This window comes from Ranitomeya imitator, chromosome 3 (genome assembly GCF_032444005.1).
Source record: "Ranitomeya imitator isolate aRanImi1 chromosome 3, aRanImi1.pri, whole genome shotgun sequence".
Lineage (NCBI taxonomy): Eukaryota > Metazoa > Chordata > Amphibia > Anura > Dendrobatidae > Ranitomeya > Ranitomeya imitator.
The window spans coordinates 605,688,767-605,713,792 of record NC_091284.1 but is presented as its reverse complement, the minus strand read 5'-3'; the positions used below and the strand labels follow the sequence as shown (position 1 = coordinate 605,713,792).

Genomic DNA, 25,026 nt, shown 5'->3' with positions numbered 1-25,026 from the left:
CTGCTCCTGCCCCTGCCCCTGTTCCTGCCCCTGCTCTTGCCCCTGCTCCGGCCCCTGCCCCTGCTCCTGCTCCTGCTTCTGAACCCTGCCCCTGCACCTGCCCCTGCTCCTGCCCCTGCCCCTGCTCCTGCCCCTGCCCCTGCTCCTGCTCAGACCTTGTGACTGTGGCCGAGGAAGGTTGCAGGAATCAATCTCCAGTCACCGGGCTCTAAACTGGTTGTCTTTTATGGGACCAGTATGAGACAGGAGCCGGACCTGTCAGGCCTCCACGCATCATCTGCCCTGAAAGCAATTTGATTTTATTTACCTCCATATGCTGCGGTAATTACTGTGCTGATGAATAGCCTGCAGGAATGGTGGTACCCATCCTTAACCACAAGCCACAGAAGAAAGGATCACATGCGATCTCGCCCTGCGTCTTCCCAAAATCTGACACCTCCCAGAGCCTCCTCTGCAGTAACAAATGGGGAAACCTACACAGAATTGGGTGACCTTGTGCTCCACTCATTCATTTCATACTCAGAATGATGAGACTAGAAATGTAATGTACATGTTAGTTTTTATAAGGATGTTACTCATGTAGTACAGATACATGCAGTCTATTACTTTCTGTTAGCATCCATTTAAATCATAGTAGATCCTGGTGTGTTAGTTATTAGTATTAGTAATAGGTAAAGTATCTGCCTGGTTTAATCACTACTTACATCACATCCTGTAGGTTGTAAGGGCCCTCTCCTCCTCCATACCAGGCTGTTAGTTGGCTGTGTTTTATATATGTTATGTATGTTATATGTATGTAACATTTCATTTATTATTAATTATTATCATTATTATTATTATTATTATTATTATTACTATTTACATGGTGTTTTAAACTAATAAATATAATAATAATAATAACTCATGCAATTCTTAGATCCTTCAGAAGCTTCTCCTAGCTGCTTGTGACTGCTGTTAGCACCTTCATCTCCAGCACTTTGACTAGTTCTGATGTGGTGTCTCACACTAGTGATCATATATGGATGCCAAGCAGTCACTGTCTTTTTACATCCAATCTTAATAAAAATGCCTAATGACTCAATTGTGAATCTTGTCTTATTATCTAAATCTCCGTGTGTAAGGCCAGATCCATGCTATGTGTGCTGTGCACTGGAAAGGTAGCAGAATCCAGAATGTGGGGGACTTTTTAGTTTTGATTAATAGATCCATGTGGCTAACGGTGTGACATATGGTGTGCGGAGCAGCTTGAGATGCTTCCTAAGGCTTCCCCTCCGGCCATTAACATATTAGAGGCTTATGTGCAGTCACACAGTCAGACTTCAGCCGGAGAGGAGCCCGCGACCCAGAGCTGTTTGATACCGGCTTTCAATAATGCATCACTCCTCATTTTAAGGGAGAAGAAGCATGTAGTGCTGGGGAAATGGCGCAGTCCTAGCAAAGTTCAGCGACAAATCTGCCTCCATACACTTCACGGCAAACATGCGATCCGCTGCGTTTTATTTACTCGGTGCGCGCGTCTTGTAGAATCCATTAATAGTGAAGAGGAGAGCTCAGTCTGTCATTTACTAAGAGCAGGATTGGTAATTTGCTAGTAATCATGGTATGGTTTCCACATTGGCATTGTGCTGCAGAGTACAGGAGGGTTATCACAAGGCATAGAAAGAAGCACACTCAGCTCTCTATGTGTGTATATATTATATATGTGGTGTGTTCATCTATATATAATATGTATACAAACATACATACATATTATATATAATTATACATTTGTGTGATAAGTGTATGTCGATGCATATATTCATTTATATATGTGTGTATACATATCATCTAAACATATATGTACAATATGTGTGGTGTGTGTTTATGTATATATGTATTATATGTATATACTCATATATGTATGTGTATACACATTATATAAACATATATGTACAATATGTGTGGTGTGTGCATGTATATTTGTATTATATGTATATACTCATATATGTATACACATTATATAAACATATATGTACAATATGTGTGGTGTGTGCATGCATATTTGTATTATATGTATATACTCATATATGTATACACATTATATAAACATATATGTACAATATGTGTGGTGTGTGTGTATGTATATATGTATTATATGTGTACACTTATATAAGTATGTGGTGTGTTTATATATAGATAAATATACTTATTTATGTCTTTATATATATTATATATAGTGTGTTTTAATACACATATTCATATATGCGTATACATATAATATATACATATAACATGCACACATATAAGTGGTTTGTGTATGAATATATATATATATATATATATAAAAGATGTATATATATATATATATATATATATATATATATATATATAATATCTTGCCCAATAGGAGGATAAAGGAAAGAGGGCATGATTTACTCCTCTCTTGTAACCCTTGATGCTGAGCAGCCGTCCTGTAGGAGTTGTGTTGGTTTTCTTGTGGTCACCTCGCCATGATCTAGGCTGGCAGCATTTAACACTATTAAGCAGGTGGGGAGCTCGCCCTGTGATGTGGGTACAATAGTGTTAATAAGGCGCTTTGATGGACGCTTGTTTTCAGAGAGAATGCCTTTAGGCAGATGGGATGAGACACATGAGTGCAAGTGAAATTGCCATAATCTCTCCTCCAGAACAAGGAGCCTGCTTGATATTCAATCTGCCATTACATCTAATCCCGAAATGTCCTGACCGTAAATAGAATATTCCGGTAAAACACGAGCGCCTTCCTCTAATAAAGTGCTACAGAGCTTCGGAGATTGCAGCGATAAGATCAGCAGAGGAGATCGGGAAGAAGAAGAAGAAGAAGGTCGGAGTCGGCTGTGCGAGTTTCCTATCCGGTAATAAAGTCGCATAGGTGAAGGGAATTAGCATAAATCATTATTAGTTCTTAGGACTGTGTGGCCAGAAAGGGGGCGAGCAGCCACCAAGCCCATCTGCCAGCCGAGCTCTCGCCGCAATAGATTGCAGAGAAAATAAATGTCCTTACCCCATTACAATGTTCCTGTGTCTGTAGCCAAAAGCCAAACAAAAGCAATAAATACCGCGCTATTCTCCCCACTATTCAGCTGTGACTGCGCTCATCAGCTCGTCCTCTACAGAAAGCTCTATAGCTGCCTGCAAATATTGCATTTTATATCACCGAAGGGCGATTAATATTGCATTAACTGTATTTAACATTTGCCGGAGCCAGTGATCTGCACTGAGCAAATCCAGACGGTGTCACCAGGAGCGGCGGAGCCGGCGGAGGGACTCGCACTGGTATCCTGGATTCTTAGCTTCCCCTATATATATATATATGTGTGTGTATATATGTATATATCTACACTTATCGTATGAAGTGTGATGTGTATGAAGTACAGAAAGCCGCCGTGCTAATGGCTGCTGCATCATCCGCCTGTGTCTGGAGACGTCCAAGTCTCTGCCTTCATTAAATGTTTATTGTCAACACTTCAGTGGAAAGGAAAAGTCTTCTGTAAGTGAATTTCCACTGTTGGAAGCTGTCAACATTTTGTGTTATTCTGATCAATGTGTACAAAAGTTTGTATATATTACTGTATGTCGTGGAGAAGAAAGGGGCATTCCGCACTAAGCTCCAAAAGTAAAGTCGGGCCAAAGCCCTGTCTTCTAATCTGCACTTAGAAAACATATAATACATGAATATATGTGGTGAGGAAGATGAGGAAGATGTACATGTATATGCGTGTGACTGATGTGCCTAAGTATATATGTGTGACTGATGTATGTGGGCAAATGATGTACCTATGTATATATGTGCATTATGTACCTATGTATGACATATATATATATGTATGTGTATCATGTACCTATGTATATGTGTGTGTGTGACTGATGTACCTATGTATATGTGTGACTGATGTATGTGGGCAAATGATGTACCTATGTATATATGTGTGATTAATGTTTGTATATATGTGGGTAAATGATCTTCTTATGTATATGTGTGTGACTGATGTACCTAAGTATGTGTGTGTGATGTACCTATGTATATATGTGCGTTTGTGACAGATGTACCTATGCATATGTGTGCCTGTTGTATGTATATATGTTTGTGACTGATGAACCTATGTAAATACAGATAGATATATGTGTGTGTGTGTGTGTGTGTGTGACTGATCTACTTATGTATGTGTGACTGATGCATATATGTGTGTGACTGATGTACCTATGAATATATGCGAGTGATGTACCTATGTATATGATTGTGACTGATACCTATCGTGATACCGATTGTGACATATATATATATATATATATATATATATATATATACACACACACCTATATATATATATATATATATATATATATATAGGTGTGTGTGTGTGTGTGTGTATGTTAGGGGAACCTATATATAAGTGACAGGCATACCTATGTATATGTGTATGAATGAGGTACCTATGTAAATGTGTGTTACTAATCCATCTATACATATGTCTGACAGATGTACCTATGTATATAGATATAGTTATTTACATGTGTAATGTATTATTGTTATTATATGCATGGATGTAAATGCAGATGTACAGTACATACAGGTGAATGTTTGCATTTTCATTCGTTTTATTTATTTATTTTCTGAGAGCGCATATCTAGATAAATAAACATGCCAATACCTAGAAATATACAGATATTTATGACTATGTACTTACATATGTGTATGTAAAATTAATTATAAGAACAAACGAGTTTGTGTACTTGTATGTTTTATGTGTATATATGAATTTATATAGATTATTGTATACATATTTATAAAATGTGTGTTACTGACTAATTACATATATATTATAATTTTTATACTTAGTATTTATTAGATAGATAGACAGCGAGACAGACGGATATATAGATAAATAGATAGATATAGATAGACAGACAGATAGATAGAGAGAGAGAGATAGAGATAGATAGATAGATAGATAGATAGATAGATAGATAGATAGATAGTGCCTAATTTGTGCCTTTATACCTGTATAGTAAATAATATAATAATTCTGCAATTCTATTTCATTATATTTATTTAAAACTTCTCACTTCAATAAACGCTTGTCCTCCAGGGTCTGATGAATTCTTTTCTTTTCCATGCACCTTCCATACATCCTCTGGTAGAGCATATAGGAAATCCTAATACAACTGATAAACCCTGTATTCATTTAATAAAAATGTTACTTTGCACCACCAAAGGGTCTAATGCGAATGTATTTTGTGTATTACTCCTCCTACTCTGCTGTCTTCACAACAATTACTAAAGTTTTTAATTAGCCTCTTGTTATAATTCATTTATTAATTTTTCAAATCTCAGCCCATGAATTATTAACAGCGGCTCAGTAATTGTATTTACAACAATCCCTTTGTAGTGCACGTGATGAGCCCGGTGGTCCACAACAGTCACAACCAGAGTCTTGATTTTTACTTTAATTGTAGCTTGCAGAAGAGCTGCACTTTGGATTTATAGTAAGCCTGCTTCATTTACCGTCTGATTATATAATTATCACCTTAAAATAAACAAAGTGAAATCACTTCTGGACACATTCTTAGTGGATTGTGAGATACATTTTCACAACTCCTGATAAGAAGAAAGAACAAGTGTAGCTGCAATAAATGCACCAAGTGTTAGTGGATAATTGTGATATGTGATAAAGCTGTACGGATAGTGCATATATATATATATATATATATATATATATATATATATATATACATATATATATATATATGTATATATATATATATATATATATATATATATATATATATATATATATATATACCTGTGTATCCATACATTCTGCTCTCTCTGGGTTATTCAGTCATCACTTCACTTGTTGAATGAGGACAGAAATGGTCTTAATATCACAAGAGGGTAAAATCGATAGTATCATGGCAGATATTGTCCATTATTCATTCATGATGCTCTAATCTAAACTGAAGGATTCTGCTGTTAAATACATTGTAGACAATTCTCTGCAGTCTGGACACCATAATACAAAAAGAACGAGGACATTGGTGCATTATTGGAGTCATTGTCATTTTTGGAGTGATGCAAATAATGAACTGTCCTAGAAACAGATCAGTTTATAATAGTTATAAATAGACATTTACATGTGGATTTTTAATCTTTCACAGTAACAGAACTTTCATACAGATCCTTTGGACACTGCCTTCCTTTTCGTATGTATTTACCATATGTCATGTTGGTATTCAGTTTGCTTTGCATAAATGACGGATAAAATCATAACTTGCGATCTCTTGGTTAAAATATGCCACAGTTGTATGTTTTCATAAACTAAAGGGAAGTGAGATGAATTATTGATTATTAAACGGATATTTTTCCGAAACCGTTTTATGGATAGGTTTTTTTTTTTGTTTTTTTTTACAATAACCGATATTCACAATTAGAGACAATTACAGTGGAAAGTTCACTAACCTCTGTAAAATAAAAATGATTGGAAACTAGTGCACAAATTGTGTATACTCCAAAGAAATAGAAATAAATAGCACAGCATCTATTTTTCTCAGATACTTCAAGAGTAACCGGCTAGTACTTTGTCCCAATTATCCAGAACAAAGATGAGCATATCCAGATGGTGAAAAAGTGAATAGTATCTTTTATTCACCCAGCTAACTAACTTTCTTATCTTTGTTATATATATGTGTGTGTATATATATATACTATACTGTATCATATTCTATCATAACATATATATATATATATATATATATATATATATATATATATATATATATATATATATATATAATATGCATGGTAAAAGTCAATTGCCTACTAGTACTAGCCGGCAATAGGCATATATATATAGATAGATAGATAGATAGATAGATAGATAGAGATATAGATATAGATAGATATATAGCTATAGATATATATATATATATATAGATAGATAGATAGATAGATAGATAGAGATATAGATAGATATATAGCTATAGCTATATATATATATATATATATATATATATATATATATATATATATATATATATATATTAGCTATAAATTCGCCCATTGCCAGTTAATACTAGTCCATTGAATTTTTCGCATGTATATTTGGCTTTTCCTGTAGTAAGGAGGACAAGCTTCTCTTTGATCAGCTGGAGCAGTAGGTGGCATCATATATCTCCTAATGATCAGCTACAAGAATCATGTCAGGTCAGCGTTTGATTCTGCTAAAATCGTCTTTAGTGCAAAGAAAATTCATCCAAACCATTTGACACAGTGATATAGAAAATGTTAAAATCTATCTCGCATAAAACAGAAATAAATTACTGGTAAAAGTTGATGTAATTATCTATAAAAAAAAATAATGTTCTCTGTGTATAGTGGTTTTCTGCATACACAACATTCGGAGCAGCGTTTCTTTCATTGTTTGCATTTATTAAAGTATCTTGTCACCGTTGCACATCTTGATATTGCAGCTGGCGTACATAAATAAAAATCCAAAAATAAAAGACTTGGATTGGGGGAAGGTACAGATAAGAAAGAAACATCTGTAGAAACAGGTACAGAAAATGATGAGGCGTCTGGAGGAAATACTCGTGGTCACATTGTTACCATCATGTAAAATATTTACAGTATTTGTTCTGCATCACACAATAACTGGACATCAATGTGGTGGATTCTTTTTTTGTTTTTACCTTTTTTGGGGGGGAGGGTGAAGACAGCCAAAAAACAGTGAAACCACAGCACACACAAAGTCTACCAGATACTAGTCTATGTAGTGCCCATATGCATAGAAAGTTTGCTCTGCAAACAAGGAAATTAAAGAAGTTGTAAATGATCCCGACTCTTCATATAAAGTCATCTCTGGGTGAGAACCTTGAGGGGGCTGCATGGTCTGCCAAGGTTTCTGAAGGGGTTTGCCTGAACTAATCTCGGTGCATGGGAGATGTCACCCACTTCACTAACAGATGACACTGCCCTAGTGCAAAACTTTTAATTAGGCAGAATCATAACAAGCATGGACCCTGATGACAAGAAATGAAACTCTGAAGGCTCTAAAAATGTGAAGGACAGATAATACCATCATCATCATCATCAAACACTCAACATTCCTACCCTAGAAATGATCACAGTGAGTGGATTAGAGTGCATCCAATGTATGACAAGGGGCATTCTAATCAAAGCGTTAATTAATAGAAAGCAATCACTCTTGGTCTGTTCTCTGACCTGATGAGTTGGATCAGCCCTCACTGGGACCAGCAACAAGAAGAGACAAAATGGGGACAACAAAGGGACAGAAAAAGGGAAAACTTCACATTATTGTCATCATCATATGATCACCCTTAGGGCTTCTATGTGATGGGTCTGCAGGAGCTGTCCTTATCCAGGACAAGTAACACTTCCCCTCGATTTTAGGATTCAGATTGAAGAATAGATGTCTGCAGTTTCTCCTCCCCTGTGCTGTTTATTGTCCATTGGTCCCGACAATAAATAATCTCTTTAATTTTTCTTTATTAATTATCCGGTTTTTTTTTTTTAGAACATCTCAAGATTCGTAGTCCTGTTACCGGAGAGAAGCCATCCTTCCCTCCAACAAACAAATAAACAAACAAACAAACACATAAAGAGAGTTAGTAATTGGCCGAGAATTTCATTCTTTTCTGCTTTTGTCTCTGATTACAGAACCAGACCCGCACCACATTCTTTTTGAGGTCCAGTTTCTCGGCGATGGCAGCGATCTTCTCCGAGGAGGGTCTCGGCTGGACAGCGAAGTACGCTTCCAGGGACCTCTTCTCTGGGGCAGCTATGGAAGTCCTCTTGCGTTTCTTTTCCCCCCCATTAAACAGTTCGGGCTTGTTCATTTTTTCCCTCTGGGCCCCCTCGGCCTCCTCCAGCCAGGCTTGCAGGATGGGCTTCAGGGCGATCATGTTGTTGTGGGACAGGGTGAGGGACTCGAACCTGCAGATGGTGCTCTGGCTGAGGGAGCCCACCCCGGGGATCTTCAGGTTGGCCAGGGCAGAGCCCACGTCCGCCTGGGTCACCCCCAGCTTGATTCTCCGCTGCTTAAACCGCTCTGCAAAGGCTTCCAGCTCCCGGGGGTCGGTCTCCGAGTCACATATAGAGGCCAGTCCTACTGCAGAGGCCACCTGCCCACCTGGTCCATGATGAGCCCCGGCCACCAGCCCCTGGTGCTGCAGGGCTGAGGTCATGTTCATTGCCGCCTGGTGGGAGAGGTGGCTCAGGCCATGCATGTGGCTGTGTGGATGGGCTGAAGCGGAAATTAAGCCCCCATTACCTCCGCCGCCACCACCTCCCCCTCCAACACCTCCACCTGCCCCGACCCCATCATGTCCACCAGAGGTCATCAGGGCCAGGGACGGCGAGGTGACATGGTCCAGCAGGTCTCCGGGCTCCAGCGCCTGGTGGTGATGATGGTGGTGGTGGTGATGGTGGTGGCCAAGTGGCACGGAAGCATTGGACTGGCATTGCACGCTGCTCATAGTATGGTAGGTGGCATCAGGCTTGAATGGGTGGCTCTTGCCCTGAGATACTGCCATATCCACGGCGGCCAGTGCTTCGGCCCGGGCCAGGAGGGTCTCATCGAGGCTGGCGAAGATGTTGTTCTGCAGCTGAGGACAGAAGGGACACAGAGGCTGTAATATGTGTACAGGGAGGAGAGGGGGAACACAAGAACCCAAAACTTCACACAACAACTTATAGACAACCATCACTGGGGCCAGTCACACAGCCCAAGGAACAAAGGGTTAAGGGAAATCTGAGGAAGGCAGAAAATGCACTTGGCATAGGATTTATATGTAAATAAGCACATTATAATCTATGGAATATAAGCCCTCTGCCTCATTATGGATGCAGTAATAAAGATTAATTAATAGGCGCACACATGTCCCGGCACTGTACACACGTGTCATGTGTGCGGCAAATCACCACAGGGAGGAATAGGACAGAGGACACAGAGCTAGGACCACCAGGACTGGCACTTACCGGCGGGGTGGGCAGGCATGCCCTTCTTATTGCTTCGGAGCTGGAGTGCAGGGAGGTGTACTTGTGCTCAGGTAAGCTCGGGTGCATGGCAAAGTGCGGCTGCTTGCTGTTCATGGACATCATCTTGGAAGAATTGCATGGAAGCCTGAAGTGCTCTGGAAAGTGAGAAGAGAAAGTGGCCAGGTCCTGGGTGCAGGCGGTCCTGGGTGCAGGCAGTCCTGGGTGCAGGCAGTCCTGGGTACAGGCGGTCCTGGGAGCAGGCAGTCCTGGGTGCAGGCAGTCCTGGGAGCAGGCAGTCCTGGGAGCAGACCTTGCGATGATGACCAGCAGCAGTGAGTGCGCCTCCCTCCAGCCTCGGCTCCCACTTATCTGTCTGCTCCACTCCACTACACCTGAGCCCCACAGCTCCAGCTCCAGCCGCTCGCTGCTATCGCGAGACTCCACGCGTGACACTCATCAGCTGTCTGTGGGATGGCTGCATTTAGTGCTCGGCTGGATGTGGGCGGATCTGGAGGCTGCTCTTCTGGGGCCCGCGCCTGGAAGGGGCCACACTGGCCATGACCTGCCCTGCAGCATAGGAGACCATAGGCGGTGCTGCCTGGCCAGAAATCCAGGGTCCAAGCCATCTACTGTATGCACCTGTCTACTAGAAAGTGACTGACGCCTCCATCACCACTACTGGACCTGCTGCTGCTCTACTTCTGAGAGCCTCTCATTACCCCAAACTCCTCACCCTCAGGACCCGAAACTGATATATACATACATATATATATACAGCCATATACATATACATTTATATATATATATATATATCTATAAATATATATATATATATATATATATATATATATATATTTATAGATGTATACATATATCTATGGATATCTACATATATAATTATATATAACTCATATTGATTTTCTCTCTCTCAAAACTTGAAATGATATAATTATATAAATATATATGTATGTGTACTTTCACACACAAACACATCATCACGAGCACATTTTTGTATATATGTACACACACACACACACACACACACACACACACACACACACACACACACACACACACACACCACACACACACACACACACACCACACACACACACACACACACACACACACACACACACACACACACACACACACACACACACACACACACACACTCTCTCTCTCTCTCTCACTCACTCACTTCTGGAGGATTGATCTCAGCACCCCCCCGGCAGCGGAGGGGTTAATTGTGGAGGGAGGCAGCAGCACCGGGCAGCTCTGTCTCCGCACACTCTAATGTCATTCCTATTAGTGTCCATTTACTTTGCACATCGATAAACATATCTGGAATGACAATCTCGATTAGCATTTTAATGAATTATGTCTAGAATGAACCACCCGGAATAAGTGGCATCTAAAAGTTGTGCACCCGAGCTGAGAGCCCACCATCCTGCCGACCCCATGGGCACAGGCACATCGCCATCACTCCGGCTCGCTGGGACAGGAGGGGGGGCGAGGATGCCATTCATTATGGGGTCTCTGGGGATGCATACGTGAAACTGTAAATCACATGGGCATTGACTAGAAAGCAAACAATTCCTAGGCATGATCATATGAGGTTAATTATCGATGCTGGATATTATTATTAATAATAATACTATCTTTACACATAACTTTCCCACTCCCAGCATCTGTAAATCATTGCACAGCCTTCTGTGGTGGTGCCCGGGGGTGACTGGCATGGGTAGGCTGCAGATCTTTGCCCTGGTGCAGGCTGACATTGTGTCACCTGAGTCCTAATTTCAAAGAGAATAAGAACCGCATGGAAGTCAGTGATGAGACCTGTCTGCTGGGAGAAGGGTTAGGACACACTGAATCTGAAAGACCTCCTTGTGCAGAAAAAGGAAGCAATGTAAAATAAGAAATAAAAAGAAAGAACACCCCTCCAGGATGTTGTAATTACCGATACACAAACCCAACAAGCACCGGATAACTTGCCTTGATGGCACATTCCAGAGCACTAATGACATCTCTCTGCCCATCAACCACCCTATGGATGCTCTCGGTGTTCCATCACCCAGGACATAGAAGCTTCTGAAAACCACCTTTTTCTTAGGGTGGGCATTCGCACAGCTTGGCAGTGACTAGTGTGCATTGGGTCTTACACTGAGTGTTCCTTTATCTCCCACAATATCCTACAGGTGGATGAGCAGAAAGAATTTCCATGTCCAAGTCAGGGCTTTCCTGACATCAGCAAAGACTTGCTAATTACTGATGTACAAACTGCAATTATTTCCTTTACTGGCAAAGTGTAGAATGTTGTCAAATGAAACATTGAAAGCCTTCTTATTCCCTGGAAGATTGAGTGATGGAACCCAGACCGCTGATTGACTCCTGAGCAGGCTGCTGAGAAGCTTGGGCTCTGTGCTGTAGTAGGTGATGGCAGCCATGAGAAGAACAAGGTGCACATCACAATATGTGTGTGCCTTGTACTTAGCATGGCCTATATGTATACATAGGGAGACATAGTCCCTCCAGGAGGAAACTCGCCTGAGCTTGTACAAAGGGGGCAGGAAAAATAGTTGCCTTGTCATGTAACACGTTGCACTGATTTATTATAAAATTTTAACGAAATCATACATATTTTAGCAGCCTTTAATCACTGCATGAAAATTTAATTCATGAACTGTAGCTCGTTTAAATAAATGAAGTGTTCATTCATTAGGATTAATTAATTTGTTAAAGGATTGTGTGCAAGGTTAAGGTGGAAGAAAACTCTTTTGTTAGTTTGGTGACTTAATAATGAGGTTTAGTTAGCAGTAAAACGTCCGAGGTGGGATCCTGGAGAGGAGAAGCAACCACAGCACAGCAGGGCTATGAATGAGGCTCATCCTTATAATCTAGACATGGAGCTGAAGAAACAGCACAGTGTATGGTCAGGGTAGAGCTGCCAGCAGCAGAAGGGTTAAGGCGCTCTATTAACCCCATCAGATGTTGACTGCTGCTGATTAGGGCCACTTCAGTGTGAATGGGATGAAATAATTCAGTGGAATCCTCTGGGGATTTGAGGCTTGTACATCCAGAACCTCTAGTGTGGATAATGAGGTTACACCACATAAAATCTAGGCAAGGGTCATCGGATTAGGCCACAGGCAGAGCACGTTTTATTTAGGTAATCAGTGAGGGTGAAATGAGAAGAACTCTTCTGAGGTCTCTCTACTGAGTATAATGTCAGGAATTTACATGGCAAGTATTGCTGTTCATTATTTCTCATAATTAAGAGGTGCAAACAAATCAAATCAATCATGTGTTCATAACATGCCACCAACTACATGATCATTGTATACAAGAACATAATGTGATCACATCAGGCAATAAGGTGGCAGCCAGGAGTCACTGTGAAGCTATGGGGGCACCTGAGGAGATAGCATAGATGACCTGCAGGTGGTGATCATCAGACAGAGTGACCCGGGGTGACATATGGGGGCACCCCCTCAGCTTCTACCTGCCCAGCTCTTATATTTAGGACTTCCTCTTGTGATGCACTTGTCAATATTTGGATAATCACATGAATTCATTTCAATGTGAATAATAATAATAATAATTAACAATTAGGTCAACAACAACAACATAGGCACCAAACTAGCAAATGGAAATATGGAAAAAAGGAGGATTAATGGACAATGCGCATCCTGATTGTGCATTTAGTGAGAGATTTACAAGACCCCTCCGATGAGACATTGACAGTTCCCTGATTAATTAAAACGCCTCCTCCAAGATATACTGTTTTCCTATAAACATTTACAACTTCAACAACCATGTTTTATAACCTAATTACACTCCTTCCCTTAAGTATTATGGTGTGAGAGGATGCTGTATATATATATATATATATATATATATATAAATATATATATATATATATATATATATATATATATATATACGCACAAACACACACATTGTATATTTAGTGCTACAATCTTTTCCACACTTTAATCTATTTGTGTCTCTTAAAACATAAACATAGAGCTGCCTATATGTAGACACTGTCATCTAGTGTCACCTCCTATGAGTCCTTAGCATGCATTTCTGCATTTCCACGTGCCCACATTTACAAGGGGACAGTTCAGATGGCGCCTCCAGAAGCCGCGGTCCCAGCACTGTACATTCAGGTGCAGGAGAATTCTATTAGGAATTGCTCCATGTACAAATCTGTGCTATCACTGCTTACTGTTTGTCAATATGCCAATCAGACACACAGTTAACATTTCACACTCCCCGGACTCATTTACATGACAGAGGAGCAGATGCTTCATTTGCTACTTTTTAATGGGCTGAAGCAGAACTAGCAATGTCACAAAAATGCTGCGCTAAACCCACACATATAGCAGGATTTTTTTTCAGTGTTTTTTTTCTTTACGCTTCTTTGTGTGCCCAAAATTGCTGTGGTCCACAAACATTAAATGCAATTTTCACTATAGCGTTTTACTTGAATTGTCTTGCATTTTTGGGTTAATGAGCTTTTTTGTTTTTATTTTCTTGTTAGTTTGGCGGGTTTATTTGTGCAGATTGTGGCATTTTTTCTCCCATAGACCAGCATCTTTTTATTTTCAGGACAAAAAAAAAAAAACATGTGTTTTCTGATGGAAAATCAATGACAGAATAGAGCCCTTGCCACGCAGTTGAGCTTCAACTCATCTTCACATTACTGTAATTTTCAGGACAGAAACTGCCGCTTGCTGACGTTTCAATCTGAAGCATGTCAGTTTTGCCTGCGTAAATAATGTGGATTTTTCTTATAGCATAGAATGGGTGATGAATATCCATAATATGTGCAACAGAGTGGCATTTGCTGAGTGTCCCATATTGATCTGCAACAATCTACATATATATACAGTAGTGGGCAAAAGTTTTAGCCACTTGTGGAAAAAAGCTGCAAAGGAAAAATGCTTTAAAAAAAAGAAGTGTTGGGCTACTTTCATACTAGTGTCGGTACGGGCCCGTCGCAGTGCGTCGGGCCGACGTACCGACGCATACTGTGAAATAAAATCACAACGGGGCAGCGGATGCAGTTTTCAACGCATCCGCTGCCCCATTGTAAGGTCCGGGGAGGAGGAGGCGGAGTTCCGGCCGCGCATGCGCGGTCGGAAATAGCGGAACCGACGGACAAAAAAACGTTTTTTGTCCCGACGGACTGTAAAAACACGATGCATCCGTGCGTTGAAAAATTGCATCCGCTGCCCCATTGTAAGGTCCGGGGAGGAGGGGGCGGGGTCCCGGCCGCGCATGCGCGGTCGGAAAAAGCGGAACGGACGGACAAAAAAAAGTTGCATGCAATGTTTTTTTGTCCCGACGGACTGCAAAAACACGACGCATCCATCGCACGACGGATGCGATGTGTGGCAATCCGTCGCACTGCGTCGCTAAGAAAGTCTATGGAGAAAAAAACTCAACCTGCGGGCAACTTTGCAGGATGCGTTTTTTCTCCAAAGCGATGCATTGCGACGGAGGCCAAACAACGCTAGTGTGAAAGTAGCCTTAATAGGTTTTTTTTTTAATCAATTAAAATGCAAAGTGAATTAATTCATTAAAAGTGAATTAATCAAAGCATTCATTCTTCAAGATACACTTACACACAGTTTTTGAAAGAACTGGACAGGGAGGTTGCTCCAAACATCTTGGAGAACTAACCACAGATCTGTGGATGTGGGCTTGTCTCATCATGTAATCCCACACAGACTCAATGATGTTGAGATTAGGACTCTGTGGGGGCCAAATAATCACTTATAGGAATCCTTGCTCTTCTTTATACTAAAAGTAGTTCTTAGAGAAGCAGGCGCATTAAACTTTTTAGTCCTTAAACCTGTGTGAAAGTGCATGTAGTGTAGTATACGTGCAATGATATACTCACTGATCACCATGTGCCCCCGTTTCCAGCTCCGCTCCGGTCCTCTTCTCACCTCACGTGGCTGTAATTCCCACTAGCTGAATCAACAGGGTGGCACTAAAAACCGGAGAAGATTGCGAACAGTGGGTATGTTATTGCACTACGTTACATATTCATTTACACAGGCTTAGGGAATAATACGTTTCATGGGAATGCTTCTTTTCAGGGAACATCTCATCAGGAAATGAGACCCCAAAGTAGAGGCATGTTTGTAAAGGCCCTTTAAAGTTTGCTAAATGCATACATTTCTTGCAGTATTTAGTTTGGAAATAGTTAAGAAATCCATCTCTGAAGTTGTAACTGCAAGTGCAGTGGGTTGACACTATATTTCAGGCTCTCATGCCTGTCTTATTTCCCCTCCTGTCCTTGGGCTTCAGTCTTTGACTGACAGCTAACTCTTTTCTTTTTCTGCACAGGAATCATTGCCCAGGGTCATCTATTCATGGGAGCCGCAGACAGGCAGATTTCGTAGGTACTTGATCTGCGCATGTGCAGTCCCCTTGGTCGAGACAACTACAGGCAGTGATTCTGCACAGGCGTCAAATCATCTCCCTAGATTGACTCAACAGTAGGAGCGCAGATCATTAGACAGGCTCCCCTAATGTCATCAGGAACCTACTGTGTGTGAGACGCCCCATTTGACCCGGGCAATGATTCGGCGCCTGTGCAGTGTCTTAGCCTGGGTCAATTCTTGTGCAGAGGATGGCGCGATGCAGTGAGGTCATCACACAGTCCAGCACCCACATAAGAAAGAAGACGAGACTGAGATGAGCTGGATGTGAGCTTGGATTTGGTGAGTATAAGCTATTTCTTTTATATTAGTTTGCCAATGAATGGGCGGATGTGGGGACAAAACTGGGGCTGGCTGTATAGACATATACGAGGGGCTGGCTGTGGGGATATATACATGTGAGGCTGGCTATGGTGATGTATACACATGGGGCTGGCTGTGGGGATGTATACACATGGGGCCAGGTACGGACTGGGGCTGAAATTCAGCCCTGGCATTTGAAATCACAAAGGCCCATGGTGTCCCCGCCCCCAAACACCAGATTTGGATATATTAGTAACATTACCCTTTATGGAGTAAAGCAAGATTTAATAAAAGACCAATATTTCTAATGATACCTGTGGCATGCTGGGGTAAGTGACGGAGTCAGCAACTTTGTACTCCATCACAACTCTTAACAGTATGGATGTCTTGAGAACACCGATTCTGTTAACAACATAGCAGACAAGGAAGCCCACAACCAGACAGGCCCTTCTGGCATTTGCCAGAATTGCCAGATGGCCAGTCCGGCCCTGTATGGGGCTGACTGTGGGGATATATACATGTGGGGCTGGCTGTGGGAATATACTGTATATAAGTGGGGCTCGCTGTGGTGACATATCAATATGGGTCTGGCTCTGGGGACATATATATGTGGGGCTGGCTGTGGGAATATACTGTATATAAGTGGGGCTCGCTGTGGTGACATATCAATCTGGGTCTGGCTCTGGGGACATATATATGTGGGGCTGGCCGTGGGGACATATTCATGCGGGGCTGGCTGTGGGAATATACTGTATATAAGTGGGGCTCGCTGTGGGGACATATCAATCTTGGTCTGGCTCTTGGGACATATATATGTGGGGCTGGCCGTGGGGACATATTCATGTGGGGCTGGCTGTGGGAATATACTGTATATAAGTGGGGCTCGCTGTGGTGACATATCAATCTTGGTCTGGCTCTGGGGACATATATATGTGGGACTGGCCGTGGGGACATATTCATGTGGGGCTGGCTGTGGGGACATATACACATGGGGCTGGCTGTGGGGACATATCAATCTGGGTCTGGCTCTGGGGACATTTACATGTGGGGCTGGCCGTGGGGACATATTCATGCGGGGCTGGCTGTGGGAATATACTGTATATAAGTGGGGCTCGCTGTGGGGACATATCAATCTGGGTCTGGCTCTGGGGACATATATATGTGGGGCTGGCCGTGGGGACATATTCATGCAGGGCTGGCTGTGGGAATATACTGTATATAAGTGGGGCTCGCTGTGGTGACATATCAATCTTGGTCTGGCTCTTGGGACATATATATGTGGGGCTGGCCGTGGGGACATATTCATGTGGGGCTGGCTGTGGGAATATACTGTATATAAGTGGGGCTCGCTGTGGTGACATATCAATCTTGGTCTGGCTCTGGGGACATATATATGTGGGACTGGCCGTGGGGACATATTCATGTGGGGCTGGCTGTGGGGACATATACACATGGGGCTGGCTGTGGGGACATATACACATTGGGCTGGCCGTGGGGACATATTCATGCAGGGCTGGCTGTGGGAATATACTGTATATAAGTGGGGCTCGCTGTGGTGACATATCAATCTTGGTCTGGCTCTTGGGACATATATATGTGGGGCTGGCCGTGGGGACATATTCATGTGGGGCTGGCTGTGGGAATATACTGTATATAAGTGGGGCTCGCTGTGGTGACATATCAATCTTGGTCTGGCTCTGGGGACATATATATGTGGGACTGGCCGTGGGGACATATTCATGTGGGGCTGGCTGTGGGGACATATACACATGGGGCTGGCTGTGGGGACATATACACATTGGGCTGGCTGTGGGGACATATTTATATGGGGCTGGCTGTGGGGACATATACACATGGGGCTGGCTGTGGGGACACGTATACATTGGGCTGGCTGTGGGGACATATACACATGGGGCTGGCTGTGGGGACACGTATACATTGGGCTGGCTGTGGGGACATATTTATATGGGGCTGGCTGTGGTGACATATATAAGTGTGAGAAGGGGGGACAGTTTGGAGAGGACAATGTGGTTGGCAGTATGAGGGCATATAAACCAAATATTATGGCCTAACAAGGTACTAGGGTCACTTACAAACTGTATCAGAAAACCTATGAAGAAAGCAAGCTAATGCCCAAATAAATTTATATGAAATATTCTTTATTAGTACAAAGAACAAAGGAAAAAATATTAAAATAAGGGGAAACATATAGAGAGATTAATACATATCTCTGGACTGAAACAAAATGGCCATTTCAAAAGGCCTAAACTGTGTAAGGGAAGTGCTGAAAAATGTATAATATAATAATGAACATTATTTAAACAAAGGTGACATCGTTCTAAGATCATGTATACAGTTAGGTCCATATATATTTGGACAGAGACAACATTTTTATCATTTTGGTTATAGACATTACCACAATGAATTTTAAACAAAACAATTCAGATGCAGTTGAAGTTCGGACTTTCAGCTTTCATTTGAGGGTATCCACATTAAAATTGGATGAAGGGTTTAAGAGTTTCAGCTCCTTAACATGTGCCACCCTGTTTTAAAAGGGACCAAAAGTAATTAGACAGATTAAATAATTTTAAATAAAATGTTCATTTTTAGTGCTTGGTTGAAAACCCTTTGTTGGCAATGACTGCCTGAAGTCTTGAACTCATGGACATCACCAGATGCTGTGTTTCCTCCTTTTTGATGCTCTGCCAGGCCTTTACTGCGGTGGTTTTCAGTTGCTGTTTGTTTGTGGGCCTTTCTGTCTGAAGTTTAGTCTTTAACAAGTGAAATGCATGCTCAATTGGGTTGAGATCAGGTGACTGACTTGGCCATTCAAGAATATCCCACTTCTTTGCTTTAATAAACTCCTGGGTTGCTTTGGCTTTATGTTTTGGGTCATTGTCCATCTGTAGTATGAAACAACGACCAATCAGTTTGGCTGCATTTGGCTGGATCTGAGCACACAGTATGGCTCTGAATACCTCAGAATTCATTCGGCTCCTTCTGTCCTGTGTCACATCATCAATAAACACTAGTGACCCAGTGCCACTAGCAGCCATGCATGCCCAAGCCATGACACTGCCTCCGCCGTGTTTTACAGATGATGTGGTATGCTTTGGATCATGAGCTGTACCACGCCTTCTCCATACTTTTCTCTTTCCATCATTCTGGTAGAGGTTGATCTTGGTTTCATCTGTCCAATGAATGTTCTTCCAGAACTGTGCTGGCTTTTTTAGATGTTTTTTAGCAAAGTCCAGTCTAGCCTTTTTATTCTTGATGCTTATGAGTGGCTTGCACCGTGCAGTGAACCCTCTGTATTTACTTTCATGCAGTCTTCTCTTTATGGTAGATTTGGATATTGATATGCCTACCTCCTGGAGAGTGTTGTTCACTTGGTTGGCTGTTGTGAAGGGGTTTCTCTTCACCATGGAGATTATTCTGCGATCATCCACCACTGTTGTCTTCTGTGGGCGCTCAGGTCTTTTTGCATTGATGAGTTCACCAGTGCTTTCTTTCTTTCTCAGGATGTACCAAACTGTAGGTTTTGCCACTCCTAATATTGTAGCAATTTCTCGGATGGGTTTTTTCTGTTTTCGCAGCTTAAGGATGGCTTGTTTCACCTGCATGGAGAGCTCCTTTGACCGCATGTTTACTTCACAGCAAAACCTTCCAAATGCAAGCATCACACCTCAAATCAACTCCAGGCCTTTTATCTGCTTAATTGAGAATGAAATAACGAAGGGATTGCCCACACCTGTCCATGAAATAGCCTTGGAGTCAATTGTCCAATTACTTTTGGTCCCTTTAAAAACAGGGTGGCACATGTTAAGGAGCTGAAACTTCTAAACCCTTCATTGACTTTTAATGTGGATACCCTCAAATGAAAGCTGAAGGTCTGAACTTCAACTGCATCTGATTTGTTTTGTTTAAAATTCATTGTGGTAATGTCTATAACCAAAGTTAATTTTTTTTTGTCTCTGTCCAAATATATATGGACCTAACTGTATATATAAACACATGCACTAATTTATTGAAAAAGCGAGAAAATGCTACCATATTAAGTGCAAATTTCAAAAATCATTGTTTTATTATTTCTAATAAATTGCTGGATAGAAATCCTACATACAGAGCGGCCCACGTTCAACCAAGTATAAATGTGCTACAATAGAGAGAGTTATTTCCTTTCAAAGTATTTGTCACATGTTCTCAATAAAATGCCATAGTGTCAGTTCTGTCATAAGGCTCTGTGCGAAAAATTACACTTAAACAGTGCGCACAAGCAATGTATGCCAGGCATCAAATAGTTAAACACATCTGACTGGTACGATATAAGAACAGAGCCTAGATATAGTGTATGTTAGATAGGCAATTTGATGCAACCTGAGTAGCAGTACTTGCCCCAACAAGCGTTTTGTGTTTAGCTTCTTCCTGGGGAATTAGTATTAGTTTAAATCAGGGGACCTCAAACTAGGCCCGAGGGTCACATGCGGCCCAAGCAGGACATTTATCCGGCCCCTGGGCCCGGCCGACATTGAACTTCACTACAGTTCAATATCGGCGGGCCCTGTAATCGCGGGCGGAACGACGAAGCGGCGAGGAAAGGTGATGCGCCGCCCTCCGTAATGCCTGTGCCAGAAGAAGACAGAGTCGAGCGGGCGCCTCTTGAGAGTCTTCAGAGCAGTGGGGGACATAGGTGAGTACTGCTATTTTTTCTATTTAAAAAAAAAAACGCTGGGTCTGATCTATCATGCCAATTGGGGACCTATGCTGCCTATTGGGGACATTTACCTGACTATTGGGGACATTTACCTGCCTATTGGGGACTATGCTGCCTATTGGGGACATTTACCTGACTACTGGGGACATTTACCTGCCTATTGGGGACTATGCTGCCTGTTGGGGACATTTACCTGCCTATTGGGGACCTGTACTGCCTATTGGGGACATTTACCTGCCTATTGGGGACTATGCTGCCTGTTGGGGACATTTACCTGCCTATTGGGGGCCTGTACTGCCTATTGGGGACATTTACCTGCCTATTGGGGGCCTGTACTGCCTATTGGGGACATTTACCTGCCTATTGGGGACCTGTACTGCCTATTGGGGACATTTACCTGCCTATTGGGGACCTGTACTGCCTATTGGGGACATTTACCTGCCTATTGGGGACCTGTACTGCCTATTGGGGACATTTACCTGCCTATTGGGGACCTGTACTGCCTATTGGGGACATTTACCTGCCTATTGGGGATTCTCGCACCACACCAGTCTGAGCCTGAGGTAAAAGCAGAGTTCCACCAATATGGGCACTGGTGAGACTGAAAGGATATTCAATAGACTGGCAAGGCTGCATTGATGGGCACTGATCAGACTGCATTGATGGGCAGTGCAGTCTGTATGTCTCTGTGTGGGCAATTTTATTGCAGGTATATTGTTTTTGTACGCTGTGTATATATATTGGTATTTTACTAATAGCAATTTGGAATCCCTAGGAAACCATGATATCAAGAAAGAGAACAATTGCTTCACTTGTTACGACTAGCAGAGACAAATATGGAACTGGACATTGACCATCTCATTAGCCAAAAGCAGTTCCCATAAGTTTGTTGAATTAACTTTACTTGTTCTTCATTTTAAATATTGTATTTGTTCCTGTTTTGTTTTTTGAGCTTCAAAATAAGATATGTGCAGTGTGCATAGGAATTTCTTCATAGTTTTTTTCACCTATTTTCCGGCCCTCCAATGGTCTGAGGGACCGTGAACTGGCCCCCTGTTTAAAAAGTTTGAGGACCCCTGGTTTAAATAGTATTCATTATTATATTATACATTTTTAGGCACTTCCCTGACACAGGTTGGACCTTTTGAAATGGCGGTTTGTTACGGTTCTGAGATACGTAGTAGTCTCTGTTTATATTTCCTCTTATTTTAATATTTCATCCTTTATGTTTTTTAAAAAATAATATTTGATATAACTTTGATTGGGTGTTAGCTTCCTTTTTTCATAAGTTTTCTAGTATGAGGGCATAGTGTGATAAGGGAGCACAGAATGGATATGGAGAGGGGGCAGCATGAAATGGGGGTACAGTATGTACATGTGTTAGCATAGCGGGGAGACAGTGTGGATATATGGAGAGTGTAAGGCAATGTGCACACGTTGCGGATTAGGCTTAGGAATTTCTGGTGCGGATTCTGTCTCTTCTGGCAGAAAACGCACCTGCGGATTTGTCGCGTTTTTGTGCGGTCCTGCAGCATTTTTTGTGTGTTTTTGCTGCAGTTTTCTTGCGGTTTTGCTTCGTTTTTCACCCTTGCGGTTTTCTATAATGGAATGGGTACAAAAACGCTGCAGATTCACAAAAAATAAGTGACATGCTACTTCTTTTAAACCGCAGCGTTTCCGCAAAGTGTGCACAGCATTTTTTTTTCTCATTGATTTACATTGTACTGTAAATCAATTGCGGATCTGCAGCATTTCTGCACTGCAAAAAAACGCTGCGGATCCGCAGAGAATCCGCAATGTGTGCACATACCCTAACTTAAAACAGTGGAGAGGGGACAGCCTTGATATAGAGGTTATAGAGATTGGAGGCTTATTTAGGGCATAGTATGGACAGATATTTTTATGCAGAGGGCATTATAATGACAATTATATTTAATGGCACTGTGTCAGACTGTGCTGCAGAAGAGTGGAGAAGAGGGAATCTGTAGAGAAGAGCTGTGTATGTGAAAAGTCATCATGGCGTCAGAACAAGATGGAGACGAAAAGTAAGAAATTACTCAGAGAAGATATCATTTATAAGGTTCCTGCATGCAAATATTTAGATGTTGATATGATATTGACAGCATGTCATCAGTACTGTGGTTCCTGTATGGTCCGCAGTCTGATAAAGACTGATAACAACAACTCACAGCATCTCCTTACTAGAGATGAGCGAACCTTTCAAGATTTGGTTCAATTCACCGAATGTACCGACGCTCGCCAAACATGACGAAGGTATTCAAACCCTATTAAATTCAATGGGAGGCCAAACGTATACACAACACCTTAAGGGATGACAAAATGCTTCCCAAACAGCTAATATTAGTGGCGGACACCATGAAAAGTGGCATCTATGGATCAACAGTAGAAATGTGCTAATGGCACAGCGGCAGTCATAAATGGGCCTGAGCCAGCATTTACAGCTTTGAATTGAAGTTTCAATGAAGACCTGGTGGCTAAGGAAGTGGTGTAAGCCTTCTTTGCTGGGAGCCCTGATACCTCATGCAACGCCTCCAATTTTTTTTTTCCCAGCCACACTCAGATGGAACAAACATCATTTTCATACAGTACTATTGGTAGAAAAATGTAAGTAATTAACACAGGTAATTAAGTGAAAGTAAGTGCAGGCCTGCCTGTCTGGGAGCCCTACTTCTACAGGCAACACACATGAAGGAGACCCAATGTGAATTCTCCACATTTAAAAAAAAATATTGTCACACATCACAAAAGTGGCATCAATTTCCACAGAGTAGAAACAGTATAATTGGCCTTTGACAAACCTACTCCAGGCAACCCACCAGATGGAGACAAAACTTTGATTATACACATTTCCAAAAATTATTGTACGTCTAGAACTGCGATACATACAGTGTGCCTCACTGCTGTCTTGGGGAAAGCCACTCTTAAGATTGTCTACAAGCAAGTTCCGATACTCCAGCATGTGTGCATCCCTTTCCAGGGAGAGAAACATCTGGCAAAATTTACTCTTGTACCGTGGATCTAACAGAGTGGCAATGCAGTAGTTAGCACTATTTCTAACCCTAAGAATACAGGCATCATGTTGAAGATTGTGCAGCAAAAAGGCGCTCATGTGTCGGGCACTTCCATGAGGTCCAAGTCCATGGTGTGTTGGCAGTGGGGTAACACTCAAGGTTGCCTCCGCCAACCACGGATAACAGAGAGGGGATCACTATCATCTTCATCTCCAGACTGTTGCACGTCCATCACCTCTTCCTCCTCATTTCGAAACTGTGGAGAAGGGTGCTGAGGTCCTTCATCTGTGCTCACTCCGCAAGCATGATTTGCACCACATCTGTGTTGGCCCAGGCTATGCAAATGGACATACTGCACCAAGGCTCAATATGTGTAGAGTGGAATTCCACCATGTCAGAACATTTCAAATCAAACGATTAACCGGTAGGTCGAAAGACCACTGTAGTGATGCAAATCGATGATCTGTGGGGTACGATAGTCAAATGTGAGCACACAGTGAC

General features: G+C 41.9%; 1 protein-coding gene and 1 long non-coding RNA gene across 3 annotated transcripts in view; both read right to left on the bottom strand.

The window, feature by feature from the left end:
• The window catches only part of LOC138672230 (uncharacterized), a 73,102-nt gene extending 69,960 nt beyond the window's left edge, over positions 1-3,142 (bottom strand). Inside the window, exon 1 of one of the 2 annotated variants that reach the window (XR_011319655.1) lies at positions 3,023-3,142. This is a non-coding gene — a long non-coding RNA (uncharacterized lncRNA). The remainder of the gene's footprint in view (positions 1-3,022) is intronic. The other variant, XR_011319656.1, reaches the window with a different exon arrangement.
• Positions 3,143-7,298: 4,156 nt separating this feature from the next.
• POU4F1 (POU class 4 homeobox 1) lies at positions 7,299-10,389 on the bottom strand. The gene is made up of 2 exons (XM_069758069.1): positions 10,016-10,389; positions 7,299-9,642 (listed from the first exon to the last, which is right to left on the bottom strand). The coding sequence occupies exons 1-2, from the start codon at positions 10,136-10,138 to the stop codon at positions 8,644-8,646; spliced, it is 1,122 nt and encodes a 373-aa protein (XP_069614170.1). The 5' UTR covers positions 10,139-10,389; the 3' UTR covers positions 7,299-8,643.
• Positions 10,390-25,026: the final 14,637 nt, after the last annotated feature.

Coding starts and splice junctions, on each gene's coding strand:
- POU4F1 (XM_069758069.1), bottom strand. CDS start 10,138: ATGATGTCCATGAACAGCAAGCAGCCGCACTTTGCCATGCACCCGAGC. Junction 9,643..10,015: donor CATGCCTGCCCACCCCGCCG/GTAAGTGCCAGT, acceptor TTCTGTCCTCAG/CTGCAGAACAACATCTTCGC.